Source organism: Nycticebus coucang, chromosome 7 (assembly GCF_027406575.1).
Source record: "Nycticebus coucang isolate mNycCou1 chromosome 7, mNycCou1.pri, whole genome shotgun sequence".
Classification (NCBI taxonomy): Eukaryota; Metazoa; Chordata; class Mammalia; order Primates; family Lorisidae; genus Nycticebus; species Nycticebus coucang.
This window is the reverse complement of record NC_069786.1, coordinates 54,752,592-54,769,346: the sequence shown is the minus strand read 5'-3', so window position 1 is coordinate 54,769,346 and position 16,755 is coordinate 54,752,592. Positions and strand designations below refer to the sequence as shown.

General features: G+C 45.7%; 1 protein-coding gene across 10 annotated transcripts in view; it reads right to left on the bottom strand.

The window, feature by feature from the left end:
• TANC1 (tetratricopeptide repeat, ankyrin repeat and coiled-coil containing 1) overlaps positions 1-16,755 on the bottom strand; it is a 270,909-nt gene that overhangs the window by 25,399 nt on the left and 228,755 nt on the right. For all 10 annotated transcript variants that reach the window (XM_053596909.1, XM_053596908.1, XM_053596910.1 and 7 more), the window contains 3 exons: positions 13,204-13,440; positions 11,185-11,370; positions 8,963-9,041 (listed from right to left, as the gene is read on the bottom strand). In XM_053596909.1, the coding sequence (XP_053452884.1) occupies positions 8,963-9,041; positions 11,185-11,370; positions 13,204-13,440 (502 nt within the window). The remainder of the gene's footprint in view (positions 1-8,962; positions 9,042-11,184; positions 11,371-13,203; positions 13,441-16,755) is intronic.

Here is a 16,755-nt window from a genome sequence, read left to right as displayed (position 1 = left end):
TCATTAGGTGACTCTGCTGTGTGGCCATCCAAGTGTACTTACACAAACCCGGGTAGCACATCCTGCTGTGCCCCTGGGCTATCGCCCACAGCATGTTCCTGTGCTGAACACGGTATTACCGTCGTACAGAATGACTACCGTCGTGTGTGTGGCCTGCTGGCATACCACATGATCATATACGTGGATGCCAAACTCAAGCCAGTAATTTTTAAATTTACTTTATAGTCTTACCAAGTGACAGCCTCCTCTCTCCAAAAACCTTCAGTTACAGTTTGAATGAACAAAGGATCGTTTATAAGCGGCCAATAAGGCATCCTGTCTCCTGTGTTCTGGCACAGCCTTGGATGTGGTGAGCCCACCATCCACTGCCTGACTCTACCTGTGACGGGAGCTAAAGGAACCACCGGATGGGACAGAGATGAGAGGGGATCTTGTAAATTATCAAGTATCACATACCATGTATTACCCAGTTTCACAGCTTGATATGCAAATAGGTGCCACGCCCTCTTCTCCCAAGACTGGCCTGGAAACACTCCACCCAGCTGACGGGGCAGTGGTGGACCCTCCAGGTCCAGGGGTAGCCATATGCAATCTGAGAATCTGTGAGAACGGTACATGTGCTGAGCTACACTCTCTGAAGTGCTCTGCAGCTGAATAACCTGCTCAGTTCACGGTGGAGAATGCTCAGCTCTTCTTAGGAACAGAGGCACATGGTGTTTTTTAACAGCTTTGGCAATAAAAAGCAATTATTTACATGACTAAACTCATTTGGGACTGATTTACCAATTAAAACTGCACTAACTTAACACAAAAAAACATGCCCACGAAGTGTTTCAGTTGGACTTCAAACTAATTCTGAAGGGGCATCTTCCCTTTCAGACAGGAGGGAAGGGCAGTCCCAGGGAGCAGTTGGTGACCTGTGTGTGTGACACCCAGGGCCGGGCGTGCCGTCTGGCTGTCAAGACCTCTGAGACACCACTGCCAGAGGCCAGGGTGAGGGTGCAGCACACTGGGTGCAGGGCGGGAGTACTAGGGACACAAAGACAGACTCGGCCCACGCAGCAGTTAGTTGTAATGGCTGTGCTCCCCAGATACACCCTGTAGGCAATGATCCCTCAGCACAGGTGCTGCACTGTAAGGGGGTCACGGCGGGTCACGACCTGCACTAGGACACACAGAAATCAGGACTCTGGGTCCTCATAAGTGGCTTCTTTATCCCTCCCCTTCCAACAAGTATTTCTCCCAAATTACTCTGCAAAGTGAACATCAATCACCTGTCTGAAAATCACAAGGCTTTATTTTCTTTAAATCCTCTTGTTCAGTTGGTTAATACCTACAGGGCATGTACTAGACTAGACTTGCACTGTCTGATCCCTAGTCACATTCAAATTTAAATAAGATAACATCAGATTTTAAAATGTAGCTCCTCGGCATCTGGGCACCGTGAGTCTGGGGAGATAGGACTCCAGGCATCTCTGACTGGTGGGATCTGCCTATCATCACCCCTGTGAGGATACAGGGAGTCAGCAAGAGACTTCTGGACCCCAAGAGGAGGACTAAAACAGTGGAAAAACGGCAAGTGGTCGCGTGTGTTCAATCGGTCTAAACCCGCCCGCATCTTCCACAGGCACGAGAACTTAAAGACCAAGAGGAAGTGAAAGGAAAATTAGGGGAAGAAAACAGATAAAAGAAATCACTCATGAGGAAGAATTAGCAGAAAACTCCAGGCACTGAGATCAAAGAAACAATAAAAAAATCTTCCAACCAAAAAATGCCCTGGTCCAGATGGCTTCACACCAGAATTCTATCAAACCTTCAAGGAAGAGCTTATTCCTGTACTGCAGAAATTATTCCAAAAAATTGAGGAAGAAGGAATCCTCCCCAACACATTCTATGAAGCAAACATCACCCTGATACCAAAACCAGGAAAAGACCCAAACAAAAAGGAGAATTTCAGACCAATCTCACTCATAAATATAGATGCAAAAATTCTCAACAAAATCCTAGATTGTTGTTGAGACAACAACAAAATAGATTACAGCTTATCATCAAAAAAGTCATTCATCATGATCAAGTAGGCTTTATCCCAGGGATAAAAGGTGGTTTAACATACGCAAGTCCATAAACGTTATCCAGAGGCAAAAATAAAGACCACATGATCCTCTCAATAGATGCAGAAAAAGCATTTGATAAAATCCAGCATCCTTTTCTAATTAGAACACTGAAGAGTATAGGCATAGGTGGCACATTTCTAAAACTGATTGAAGCTATCTATGACAAACCCACAGCCAATATTTTACTGAATGGAGTAAAACTCAAAGCTTTTCCTCTTAGAACTGGAACCAGACAAGGTTGTCCTCTGTCACCTTTACTATTCAACATAGTGCTGGAAGTTCTAGCCAATACAATTAGGCAAGACAAGGAAATAAAGGGAATCCAAATGGGAGCAGAGGAGGTCAAACTCTCCCTCTTTGCTCACGACATGATCTTATACTTAGAGAACCCCAAAGACTCAACCACAAGACTCCTAGAAGTCATCAAAAAATACAGTAATGTTTCAGGATATAAAATCAATGTCCACAAGTCAGTAGCCTTTGTGTACACCAATAACAGTCAAGATGAGAAGCTAATTAAGGACACAACTCCCTTCACCATAGTTTCAAAGACAATGAAATACCTAGGAATATACCTAACGAAGGAGGTGAAGGACCTCTATAAAGAAAATTATGAAATCCTCAGAAAGGAAATAGCAGAGGATATTAACAAATGGAAGAACATACCATGCTCATGGATGGGAAGAATCAACATTGTTAAAATGTCTATACTTCCCAAAGCAATCTACCTATTCAATGTCATTCCTATCAAAATACCAACATCGTACTTTCAAGATTTGGAGAAAATGATTCTGCCTTTTGTATGGAACCGGAAAAAACCCCGTATACCTAAGGCAGTTCTTAGTAATAAAAATAAAGCTGGGGGCATCAGCATACCAGATTTTAGTCTGTACTACAAAGCCATAGTGGTCAAGACAGCATGGTACTGGCACAAAAACAGAGACATAGACACCTGGAATCGAATTGAAAACCAAGAAATGAAACTAACATCTTACAACCACCTCATCTTCGATAAACCAAACAAGAACATACCTTGGGGGAAAGACTCCCTATTCAATAAATGGTGTTGGGAGAACTGGATGTCTACATGTAAAAGACTGAAACTGGACCTACACCTTTCCCCACTCACAAAAATTGATTCAAAATGGATAAAGGACTTAAATTTAAGGCATGAAACAATAAAAATCCTCAAAGAAAGCATAGGAAAAACACTGGAAGATATTGGCCTGGGGAAAGACTTCATGAAGAAGACTGCCATGGCAATTGCAACAACAACAAAAATAAACAAATGGGACTTCATTAAACTGAAAAGCTTCTGTACAGCCAAGGAGACGATAACCAAAGCAAAGAGACAACCTACACAATGGGAAAGGATATTTGTATATTTTGAATCAGACAAAAGCTTGATAACTAGGATCTATAGAGAACTCAAATTAATCCACATGAAAATAGCCAACAATCCCATATACCAATGGGCAAGAGACATGAATAGAACTTTCTCTAAAGATGACAGACGAATGGCTAACAAACACATGAAAAAATGTTCATCATCTCTATATATTAGAGAAATGCAAATCAAAACAACCCTGAGGTATCATCTAACCCCAGTGAGAATGGCCCACATCACAAAATCTCAAAACTGCAGATGCTGGTGTGGATGTGGAGAGAAGGGAACACTTTTACACTGCTGGTGGGACTGCAAACTGGTACAACCTTTCTGGAAGGAAGTATGGAGAAACCTCAAAGCACTCAAGCTAGCCCTCCCATTTGATCCTGCAATCCCATTACTGGGCATCTACCCAGAAAGAAAAAAATCCTTTTATCATAAGGACACTTGTACTAGACTGTTTATTGCAGCTCAATTTATAATCACCAAAATGTGGAAACAGCCTAAATGCCCACCAACCCAGGAATGGATTAACAAGCTGTGGTATATGTATACCATGGAATACTACTCAACTTTTTAAAAAAAGGGAGACTTTACATCCTTCGTATTAACCCGGATGGAAGCAGAAGACATTGTTATTAGTAAAGCATCACAAGAATGGAGAAGCATGAATCCTATGTACTCAATTTTGATATGAGGACAATTAATGACAATTAAGGTTATGGGGGGGGAAGCAGAAAGAGGGACAGAGGGAGGGGGGTGGGGCCTTGGTGTGTGTCACACTTTATGGGGGCAAGACATGATTGCAAGAGGGACTTTACCTAACAATTGCAATTAGTGTAACCTGGCTTATTGTACCCTCAATGAATCCCCAACAATAAAAAAAAAAAAAATGTAGCTCCTCAGTTGCACAAGTGACATTTCAAGTCCTCAGTAAGCACATGTGGCTAGTGGCTACCACAATGGACAGCAAAGAGGACCTTTCCATCATCACAGAGTGCTCTGCTGGACTGCACAGGGCCTGGGAGACAGCCTCTCACCAGACAAGCAACACCGCACGGAGACACAGGGACGATGTCTGAAGATTGACTCATCAGGCGAGTCAAGGGACTCTGTGGGGACGGCTTTGTGTACCGGATAGCAGATCTGCACGATGGCAAATGCTGGGATAGAAGGGGCTCCATTCCCTTCTACTCAGAGTCCGAAGTTTTAACCAGAAGTCCAGAGATACAGCTCATACTTTAGCGGCCTGGTGTTTGGAAATCATCCGTATGGCAATTCATGATTCACAGCTACACGGGGTCACCGGCTAAGCATCTCTGGTCATTTTGGTTTGGGCAGCTTCACATCAAACACTGACATGGGAACAATGACTCAGCGTAGCTGGGACTTCATGGGAAGCAGCAGGGACTCGCCTTGGCTGTGGAAGGCCCGAGTCAGAGATGACAGAAGCATCTGCTCGCTCTCCCCGTGTTTCAGGCTGCCCAGAAGCCACGGAACTGACACTACTGGCCAAATCTGTGACTGTCACACAGCCAAGAGCTGTGGCAGCCTGGACGGTGATGGTGTTAGGTGCAGGCACTTCTCGTTTGCTCTGAGCTTTCTTCTGATAGGTCATACTTCTTATTCTCCATCGGAGCCTTTAACAGTGGGGCTGGGGACAGAGAGCTCAATAGGAACTGCAGAAAGGATTTTTGAAACATTGGTCTCTAAACATTGGACAGACAAAAAGCAAATGGCTCCATATTCTGGTGAAAAGGAGTAACTTATGTAAGTTAAGCTCTCTGCTCTCCAAAATCATTAGTCACATTCAAATTTAAATACGATAAAATCAGATTTTAAAATGTTCAGAGAGACAGGGAGAAGTGCAGTACCACACAAAGCTTCTCACTGCTCTGCCACTTCCCACACTCCAGATGGGAGTCACTCTCAGGACCCCATCCCTGTGTTGTGGCTAAGGACAGGTAAGGTCCACTCTAGAGCGTTCCAGGCACAAAGCACCATTGACTGCGCCAAGGAACAAGACCAAATAAGACCAGGAAGCGAAACAATCACTTTCATTTCTGAGGGTTCCCACATCACTGAGAAACCATGCCCCCAGAGTGCAGCACACACAGCCTGGGAAACTGCCACAATTTGCTTCTCAAAGTCGAGGCTGGGCGAGAACAGGGATGGCGACTCACGGGATTGTTATCGAGGCCCTCGGTTCTGCAGTGTGGCTCCAGAAGCCCACTCACATGCCTTGTCTGCTATTCTACAGCCGGGGCTGGCTAACACAGACCCTCTGGGACCAAACCCCTAACACAGACCTCACATTCGGACAATGCAGTACACGTTCATATAAAACCCCACATTTGCAGATGTTCCCTCATCTAAAACTTCCTGAAGAGTTCAGGGTATTCCTTTGACAAACACAGACCTGGTAAGCAGTGGGGTTTGGGGTAGTGGACAATGTGGTCGTTTTTGAAGGAACACAGGAGAAAGGGAACAGACAGAAAATGCATAGAGTAGGTGAGATTGGCTTTGGTGACCCAGATCATGCAGAGCTGCTGTGGCCCCATGCACCTGACAAGCAGCACTCAGCCTGACTTTTCTCATTTAAATTTTTTTTTTTTTTTTCTCATTTAAAATTTTTAAGTATCTCAAATAAACTCCTGACTGGTGAAATTTACTCTACGGCCAGGTGAGGAAAGGTGTAAATTGCTTCTCAGGTTGGAAAGTGGTGTGAAGGTTATGTGTGTGGCTTTGGAAGGGAAGGGCTGAACTATTAATTTACCTTTTTCATTAAGGCTCGTGCAATAGCTACCAGGAGATGAATTCTGTCCATAACCTGCCAGAGCTTAGAAGTAGATCTTTCCCCGGTTAAGTCTCTGATGAGAACATGGCCCTGACCTAAACCTAGATCATAGCCTGGTCAGACCCTGAAACAGAGACCCCACACAAACTTCCCAGAGTTCTGGCCTATGGAAACTGTGAGATAATAAATTGGTATTGTTTGAAATTGGGGAAAAGAATGGTGGGAATTCTGTAGTTTCTCTTATGTCGCTTTAGCCATCAAGTGATTGGCAGATCCTCAAGTGGGGAGATGCCTTAATTCAGGACTGGTCACAGGAGGAAAAAAAAAAAAAAAAAAACAGCTTACAGAGTCCTCAAAGTCAGCCCTTCTTGGGAATTTTCTTCCAGAAAAAAATAAATCATCTTGAATATTAAAGATCAGAAATTTCCATTTGAGTTGAGTGTGTGGTGTCACTGTTCCCAGCCCTAAGCTCCATCACTGTCACCACGGTGTCTCTCACTATGCCACTGCCCATCAGGAATCCTAGACAGCTCTGCACATAACTTCTCTATTTTTCCAGGAGCTGTAAGTCACTTATAATGACCTGTTTGTTAAGCAAACAGACTCATGGTGAATCAGAATTTCCAGGCACAAGTGTCCCCAAGAGATTCTGATCATCAGGAACCTTTTGGCAAAATTGCTTTATCTCATTTAGTGTTTACCACACTCCTGGAAGGAAGGCAGATACCATTTACCTCATTTGACAAGGGGGATGCTCAAAGTTACTAAACTAGGCACTGAAACGGCAGGGATTTGGAGGTTCTGGCTATCAGCAAAGTCACGTTCTTATTACTTGACTATGCCACTGCTCACACATTATGTGGAATTTGATGGAAACTTCTCTTTCACCTGATTATAGAGCAGCCTGTACTATACAAAAGGGTGGGGGGAAGGACCCCATATAGAATTAGTGGTAATATTTAAATCTACACATGTTCAGCCTCACGCATAACCGATCCCATCTGGAGTCCCAGGCTTTCTTTGCAACACAGGGCATGCCTGGCTCTGTCAGCCTCTCCCTGAGTAATGGGGCAAACAGCAACAGCCCCACAGGGGGCAGGAGGCTCTCTGAAGGGTAGACCCACTCCTGCCATAAACATCTCTTTGGCTTTTCCAAAGTAGGAGCTTGCAAATAAACTCTCCATACCATTTGCTTTCTTTCTTTCCTTTCTTTTTTTGGAGACAGAGTCTCACTATGTCGCCCTTGGTAGAGTGCTGTGGCATCACAGCTCACAGCAACCTCAAACTCTTGGGCTTAAACAATTCTCTTGCCTCAGCCTCCCAAGTAGCTGGGACTACAGGCTCCCACCACAACACCCAGCTACTTTTTGGTTGTAGTTGTCATTGTTTGGCAGGTCCGGGCTGGGTTCGAACCTGCAAGCTTTGGTGTATGTGGCTGGCACCCTAGCCACTGAGCTACAGATGCTGAGCCCCACCATTTGATTTCTTAGTAGATTACATGGAAGCATGGGGAACAAATCCGTACAAGCGAAGTGGAAATCATATGCACTGTGCACACACACTGAATATAACCTGGAAATGCATATTAAACACCTTTGCGTGTACCTACTGGGAAACAAGTTAATTTAGGCCAGGCATGGTGGCTCATGCCTGTAATCTGGGAAGCCAAGGTGGTCAGATCCCTTGAACTCAGGAGTCAGAGACTAGCCTGAGCAAGAGCAAGACCCTGTCTCTACTAAAAATAGAAAAAAACTAGCTGGGCATCATGAAGGCTACTTGGGAGGCTAAAGCAGGAGGCTTACTTGAGCCCAAAAGTTTGAGGTTTCTGTGAGCTATGACAACACCATGGCACTCTACCCAGGCAACAGAGTGAGATTTTTATCTCCCACAAAAAAACAACCTCCCAAAACGACCCAATTATGTATGTATTGAAATAGTGTCTCCCAAGTAGCTGGGACTTTAGGCACCCACCACAACACCCAGCTAATTTTTGTACTTTTAGTAGAGGTGGGGTCTTGCTCTTGCTCAGGCTAGAACACATCTTAAAAGTCTTATATTTCTAATGCTAATACACTCAAATGGAAAATTTCAAAGTAGCCTCATCTATATTAGTCTCACAAGTAATCAGCGCAAGTCTTCACACTAAGATGTTCTCAACTCAGGCTTCCCTCCCACCATAATGACCAAAAGAAAATGGAGTGTACAGCTTGCATTCAGTATTTTCACTAGGCCCCTGAGGCCAGAGCTCTGCTCTGTTCTACAAGGCATGGCAAGGCCACAGCCTTCTCTACTGAGCCCCATTTTAAAACGGAGGTGGAAGTTTCCGCCCAGCTCATTTTGCACATGTCATAGGAGGAACAGGTCAGCTAGGAAGTATGAAGGCGTGGCTGACCAGAAAATACTGCTGCCTGCAGGGATTTCTGCTTACAATCATCACATGTACAGTAACTGCTAGTCTAAATCAAAACTATTCAAATTTATGCTTCCAGCAAAGTTTTACTACTCATTTGGAAAGTTTACAAAGCTCTAAACTTCACATGCCTTATGACAAAATAAAAAGAGGGCTACACACATCACAAGTCATTCTTAAGACAATTAGGCCATAATGGGGGCTAAACCATCAAGCTCGCTGGCCCAGATGATGAGCAGTGGAACCATAATTACCTGTTTCTCCCCACAATGTGTCGGTGCCATTAACTTCTATTTCGTGTTCCTTTTCCATTCCCAGCAAGCTCTGGACCACCTGTCAGAAGTGGCAAGGTGATTTAATGAGTTCTCATAGCAATAGGTGCTTATTATAGCCCACGTATCAAACGAGAGAGCATGTTATTTTTTTTAACCATTATTATCTCATGCTGCACAAGGAAAGAAAATATAATGAAAACCGTTTGCAAGCATAATTCATATGCTATTCACACTTTCACTTGGAGAAGAGTTTTTAAAAAAACCTTAGTGATTTTCAGCAACATTGTTTGGGATTACTAGGTACTCAGAATTCTAATGAATTCCAGCATGACCCAAATATGCCAGCCTCATCCGCAAAGGACACGGCAGATCACACAGAGTGCGGTTTCTGCATAAATCACCAGAAGACGGTGAATCCATTTTTCACAAGGAAGGAAAACAAGCAATATATACTTTTTTCCATAAAAATTTCTAATAAGTATTATCCAAATAATTTTCTATGGCAGCATTATTCTTTTTCCTTATGGGGATCTGCCTGTCAAAGAACAGGCAGGGTCACAGGAACACAAACAGGAATGTGGGATGTCGGGAGCACTTGTGCCTGAACAGCAGCAGTGACGGGAGACAGTGACAGAGCCATCCGCCCACCCTCTGGTCTCCCAGCCCACAAACTCTGCTGTGAGCTGAATAACAGCCCCCAGAGACATTCACATCCTGGTCCCAGGAACCCGTGAATGTCACCGAAATAGCAGGAGGGAACTGCAGATGTGATTGTGAATCTTGAAATGGTACAATCACCCCAAAATACCCACGTTCACGTTTGATGCGCACCTGGTCTAATCATAACAGTCTTTGTAAGAGTGACAGAAGAAATCTGGGTCAGAGGAAGTGGGAGAACGTCAAAGTGACGCACTTTAGAGATGGAGGAAGGGGCCACGAGCTAAGGAATCCAGGTGGCTACAAGATGCTGGAGAAGGCAAGGGAACAGGTTCTCCCCAGGGCCTTCCGACACCTTCATGTTAGACCTGCCCTCCAGAACCGCAAGAGTATGTGTTGCTTTAACCCACTAAGCTTGTGGCCACTTGTTATAAGCACATTAGGAAACGAATAAACTGTTCAAGGCTTTAGGTAAATAAATCTTGCTTTTTTGATGAAATGGTTGCTGGCTGTACTGGTTTTTGCTTAGCACTGCTTTAAAATGAGGGGTAAAGATGAACTGAAAGAAGGATTTATATACATGTGATGTTCACTGTCCTGGTAATGATTCTCTGCATTTGAGACCCACGTAGGTTTAGGGAACAGTTAAAAAGGGAAAACATCTACACTTTCAGATATGTGTACTTAACACCCTCTCTATGTATACGTGTGTTTTAAATGCAAAAAACCAGCCAGCCAGCATTTCGTACGTGTGTGTGTGTGCGCCTGCCCTTGGGTTTTAAATGAGCTTTGCACTCAAATTTACTTTAAGTCGCTTTGGGGAAAGAATCTTACCAAATACTGGCCTCTCTAATTGCTTGAAGATAATTTTGAGTGAGAAACACACGAAAGAGAGTAAAATGTTACTAAATTCACAGATAAAGCCAAGGCATACAGGTCAGAAGAGGAAAATTAAATCTTCAAACTGAGGGATACTAACATGTGCCAGAAATAAACGCTTTTTTTAACTGCCGCACGGAGCTTTCCTTCCATGCAGGAACTGCAAATGACAAGCGTTCTTGCATGCTATCGAAGCGCGAAAGCTCTATTTTTAAAAATCCTTCAGATACTCAAAAACAATTTTAGAACCAGGATTCCATGTGATTATTTTTAAAAAGATCATAAGGACAAAAGAATCAATCAAAGAGGAAAAATAAAATGTAAAACAGCAGGGCTAAAGGGCAAAGTAGAGCCAGGATGGGAGAGGGGAACAGCCAACATTCATGAGAGCAGAATGAAGGTCACAGGAGGCTCCACCTGGGAGCGCCAGGACGCACCTGACATGGGCACTCCTCTGGGTTACCACTCGGGAAGAACTTGGTGCCAGGAGGAGACTTTCTACTGCAAGTGGTCAGAGCCAACTCCTGATTCTTAAAATTCTCATTTTCTTTCACTCCTTCAGTGTCATAGGCTCACAACTTAGAAGGCAGTAACTGGCAAAAGCAATCGACTCCCTGGACTACGGCCTCCGGGTTCCCAGGCAGGAAGCCCGTGGCCCCACTCACCGAGTTGTGGCCCATGCTGGCGGCTGCCGTCAGTGCCTGCTGCAGGGCATGGCTCTTCCTCAGCGTGCCCGGCTGGGGAGGGCCCGTGGACCACTCACAGGTCAGCAGATAATGGAGAATGTCACAGTGGCCCCGCAGTGCGCTGTGGACGAGTGCGCACTGGCCCTTCTTATCCAAGTGGTCTACCTGGGGGCAGGAGCAGAGATAGGCACAGATGAGAACCACCTTTCCTCTGAGAACACAGGTGCACCACCAAAGCTGTGTGCAAACCCCAGCCCACTGCAGATGTATGTGGGTTCACAGTCCAACTTGTCTTTCTGGAGAGCACTGAACTGTCATCAGGATTACTTCGTGGAAATGAACGCACCACCTAGGCCTTGGGTTCCTGTTGTAGGTCTCACGAGCACAACACACCCCGCGTCCTTCCAGCACACTCCATGGAGCTCTGTGTTTTCTTGCAAGCATGTATGAAGACATGGACCCAAACCTGAGAGGAAGCTCTGCACGTCAGCTCTGGTGGAACGCTCTGGGTCTGCTATGACAAGCCTTGACCTGAGGCCGCAGAGCAGTTCTCTGGTCAGCGAGCCGGGAAAGCCATAAAAGGAAGGGCCTACAAACCACAGCTCTGAACGAGAAGGGTATGAAGGGAGTCCCAGTGGCACAAGACTGGGGAAGCCACACACAGGTGGGCAGGGACGGGTGGTGGCAGGCACAAGGTCGGGGTAGGTCAGCTAGGCAGAAAGAATGCTTGAGTGGGGCACACCTTCTCAAGGCCCCAGGGCAGCAGGCAGCCCCTCACCTTCCATCTAAACTGAGGGAATACTCAGGCTGGAAGAAGAGCCCGGGGCCCAGCGTCACCATGCTTGCCAACTCTGGGGTGCTCTGTACCCTCAGCTTTGTAAAAGCCAGCATGACACCCAACCTCCCTCCTCCTGCAAAGCTTTCAGCTGTGACAGGAGGGGGCCTGCTGGCCTCCAAATAAAGCTAACGGACAGCTGGGATCTGGAAGTGGAGGCATGGTGCCATCAGCAGTAATGCACCCACTGCAAAGGCTTAGCCACGTCTCCCTTCTTCATCAGCCTGAAGTTCAGATGCCCTAGATGTTGGGTGTTTTAAAGAAACAAAAAGGCAGCCATAGCTACTATAAACCTGATGTTTATTTGTTGGACTTTAAATATCCTAATTAACAAAAAAGGTGAGGGACAATTATCAGCAGTTACCTCTATTGTTCAAAAGGCACATTTCCCAAGAAAGTGCTTACAGTAAACCTACTAGTCCTAGCATGTTACTGTGAGCTAGGCCTCATTGGAATTGAATCTCCTAACACTGATAGCTCTAGAATAACTTGTTTAACAATGCACAGCCATCTCATGCCCATCTTAAAACATGACTTGAGGTTCACAACAACCCTGTAGTAGGCACTGCTATGCCCATTTCACAGATGAGAAGCCTGAGACACCAGGGCTCAGTAACCTGCCTGACACTGGGGCTGGTAAGCAGAGAGGCGATGATCCGGGCAGTTTAGTTCCTGTGGCTCAAACACACAGCTTTCAAGACCCATGGAACTCATGCCACTGTTTTAAAAAGGACATGACATGAAATAGGATAAGAAGAGAAGGGGGAAAAAGCAAAGACTTAAGATATTTTCAACCAATCCTGGTGCTGTGTTCGATTCTAGATCAGTTCTTGGAGGCTTTTTAAGGATGGCCCTGCTCCCCAGGCTGCAGCTCCTGGTGCTCTGCCTCCCTTTGGGCAACATCAAGCGGAGTAACAGCATCTGAGCAGAATGCATTGTCTGGTTCTCTCTGCCCGGGGCTGCTCTTCAGCCAGCATGTTACAAACTGACCGTCCCTGCAGCCCCACCCTTTCTCCTCATGCTACAGTTTCCCAGCTCGACGCAACAGAGCAGAGACGACAGAGACTGGACCAGATGACAACGATTCTAGCAATGAGATGAAGGTATTTCCCCAACCCATCCCCACACCCAGCCAACACCACAGCAGGAAGGCTGCCACGTACCCTTGCTCCCTTCTTGGTCAGCAGACACACCAGCTTCACGTGGCCGGCAGCGGCCGCATAGCAGAGGGCAGTCATGCCATTCTCCGACGTTCCTTCCAGGCAGGCGCCAAATTCCAGGAGCAGAGTGACAACTTCCTCGTGGCCGAGGTGAGACTGGACGCACAGGATTGGGGCATTATTTAGCACTTCTGTCCTGTAGTTCACGTTGGCCCCTCCCAAAATCAAGAGACGGCTCACCTATTGGACAATGCCCCCCCATAAGATTAATTTCTCATGTAAATGTCAGTCTCAACAACATCTGTGGATAAGGGCAGTACCCTTAATTTTATGTATCATTTTAATTCACTGGCTCTTAAACTTGAGTGCACACCCTATTGCCGGGGATACACTCATAACGTGCGGTCTCACGGGGGGTGCAGAATGACGCAGCCACACCAGGAAACAGTATGGAGGTTCCTGAAAAGACTAAAAATAGAACTACCATTATGATCCAGATATCCCACTTCTGGGTATATAGCCAAAAGAACTCAAAGTAGGGACTGAAACAGATATTTGTACCCCAGTGTTCATAGCAACATCAGTCACAATAGCTAAAAGGTGGAAACAATCTCCAGGCGCCCGTGAATGCATAAACGGTTAAACACAGCATGATAAACACATACAGTGGAGTATTATTTAGCCTAAGGAAGGAAATTCTGACACATACTAGAACACGGATGAACCTTGAAGACATTAGGCTAAGTAGGCCCAACATGAAGGGACAAATGCTGTGTGATTCCACTGATACAAGGTACCTAGAATAGTCGGATTCAGAGACAGAATGTGGCATGGAGGTTTCTGGGCCTGGGTGAAGGGAGATCTGAGAATTGTCTAATGGATCTAGAGTTTTAGTTTTGTAAGAAGAAAATTCTGAAGATTTACTGCATAATAATGTGAATATACTGAACGCTCTTAACATGTGCAATTAAAAATGGTTAAGATAATTTCCTTGTTATGGGTTTACCACAACAAAAAATAAAAAATAACAGGCAATTCAATTTTCTGGCAAAGAAATCATTGGACGATTAAATAATTAACAATGTGATAACAAAGGCAAAATACTCTCCTCTTCAGGTGGAGGTGTTCCTAAAAGTAAACTCAGAACCCACAGAAAGGTCTGTGTGGCCCCGACTGTGAGCAGCACAACTCTGCTGGAAAACCATCTGTCGCTTCTCCTGATTCCTGCACCCACCACCCACTGAATCCCCAGATTTAGGTGCCACGGAAGGTTTTTTACCTACAGATTTTAAAATAAAATCACTCGATACATACGCATTTTATCTGTCTTAATATCTTCTCCAGACCACTTAGAAAAAATGATGCTCCTCTAACAGCTACTAAGATGCCTGATGCATTTTTTTGAAATGCTTCCCCTCAGTGGTTCTGACCCGCATCAATCACTCCCTGCCAAGGCCCTGGCAGGTCTTCTGCACTGCCCACTAAATGCAAAAACCAGAGACCATGTCATTTATTGACTAGAGACACACAGGAGCATTAAAAGACACAGAAAGACATGAAATTCAGGACATCTCAGTGATTTGTGTTGGCGAGAGCAGCTGACAAAAAATTTACAAATTGATGGAGTTGAGAAATTAATACTGAGAGGTGGTGAAACCGTAACTCAGATAACATAGCCACAGGTTAAAACACAAAGTATAAAATCTGAAGATGTTTTGGCTGCTGCTGAAACTGACCCGGAGTGACCGAGGCCTCCAGCTTCCTCTCTGACCTGCTCTCTAGGACCCTGCCCCTGAAACCCCCCTCAGCCACCTCGGACCCAAAGCTCATCCTGTGACAATGCCAACCAGACCTGGCTTCTAGAGCTCTCCACTTGCAGCTTCCTCTGACTGGAACACTCATTCCATAGACACAGATGCCAAGGGAGTGTTCCCTACAGTCTCTGCGCCAACACCAGACGGGGAGAGAATTGGCCCTGGACCCACACATTCAGGAAGCCCAGGCCCCCTCTGCCCCTCAGCACACTCTGTTTTCCAGCTTTGCCCACTACACAAGATGCTGATTCTAAGATACAAAAGTTCACAGAGACCAGGCACGGTGGCTCACGCCTGTAATCCCAGCACTTGGAAGGCCGAGGCAGGTAGATCAATGTGAGCTCACAACTTCAAGACCAGCCTGAGCCAGAGCAAGACACTGTCTCTAAAAATAGCCCTGCATTGTGGTGGGTGCCTATAGTCCCAGCTACTTGGGAGGCTGAGGCAAGAGAATTGCTTGAGCCCAAGAATTTGAGGACACTCTACCAAGGGCAACAAAGTGAAACTCTGTCTAAAAGGAAAAAAAAAAAAAAGTTCACAGAGAGGCAGATAAGCAGACACAGCCCTCCACAGACAGACGGCCCACGGGTCAGATTCTTCACACTGCTGGGACCATCACATTCAAGGAAGGACAGGCCATGTACAGGTGAAAAGGCCACCCTGATGAGCCAGCTGACTACCTGACCACCACCGCATCCTTCCCCTGGTCAGAGGGACTACCATCCGGTCTGACCCAGTGACACCAACTAGCCTCCCGCTGCTAACCTGCGCACATGACGGGAAAGGCAGAAGACATACAAAGGGACAGAGGAGCGATGAGAAGTGGTGTGCCTGTCCTGACACAGGGTTAGCAGGAGACTGTGGCAGACGACCTAACTGGTCCCCATCAGGCCTGCTCGACACACCTACATGGGTTTGCTCTTAAAAATACCATCAGACGCAAATCAAATTCTAAAGCATTTTAAGATTGTAAATGCTAAATAAAAGGGTCTTAAAAAACTATCCCCCTTTGAATAACTATTATTAGTATGGAGATAATAGGATTATGCTGAAGAAATACTCGGAGATTTTCTGAAGGCTTAGGAAACCAGTTCTTAGCAACAGCATAGAAGATAACACACGGCTAGAGGAAGCACAGGTAACACCCACACCAAGGGCACAGGACGGCGAGGACAATCTGTAAATTCCCTGGGTGACTTTGCCAGCTAATTACCCGCTGCCTTCACCCATCAACTCTGTATCCTCTTGAGATCCAACAGCCTAAGAGGAAAAGATGACGGATTAAGTGATCTGGGTTCGTCAAACAGCCCCTTAACTGACTTGCTGTGTGATTTCCAGAGCGTCACTGTGCCTGTCTGTGCTGCGGGCGTGCACCCCACCCATTCTACCTGCCACGTACTAGTACCAGGTACTAGTGGGACCACGGTGTTTAGCTTTCCTAAAGATGTTTATCGTCGATTCACACTTCACCTGCCTCTGGGAAAAACATCACCTTTGTTGCTACAATGCTTTGGGTATTTGTTCCACCTGAACCCCCCATCATCAGTTTTTGGCACCTCCCTTAACCCATGGTTCTTGACTCTGCTGCGTACTGACACTACCAGGGAGCCTGAAAATTTCCAGTGCCTGGGTCCTGTCCTTAGAGAGTCTGACTTGGCTGGAGCTCTGGCACCCACAGCTCCCAAGAGATGCTAGTTGGCAGCCAGGGCTGCAAACATATCCGTTGGTAAGTTCACCCGCA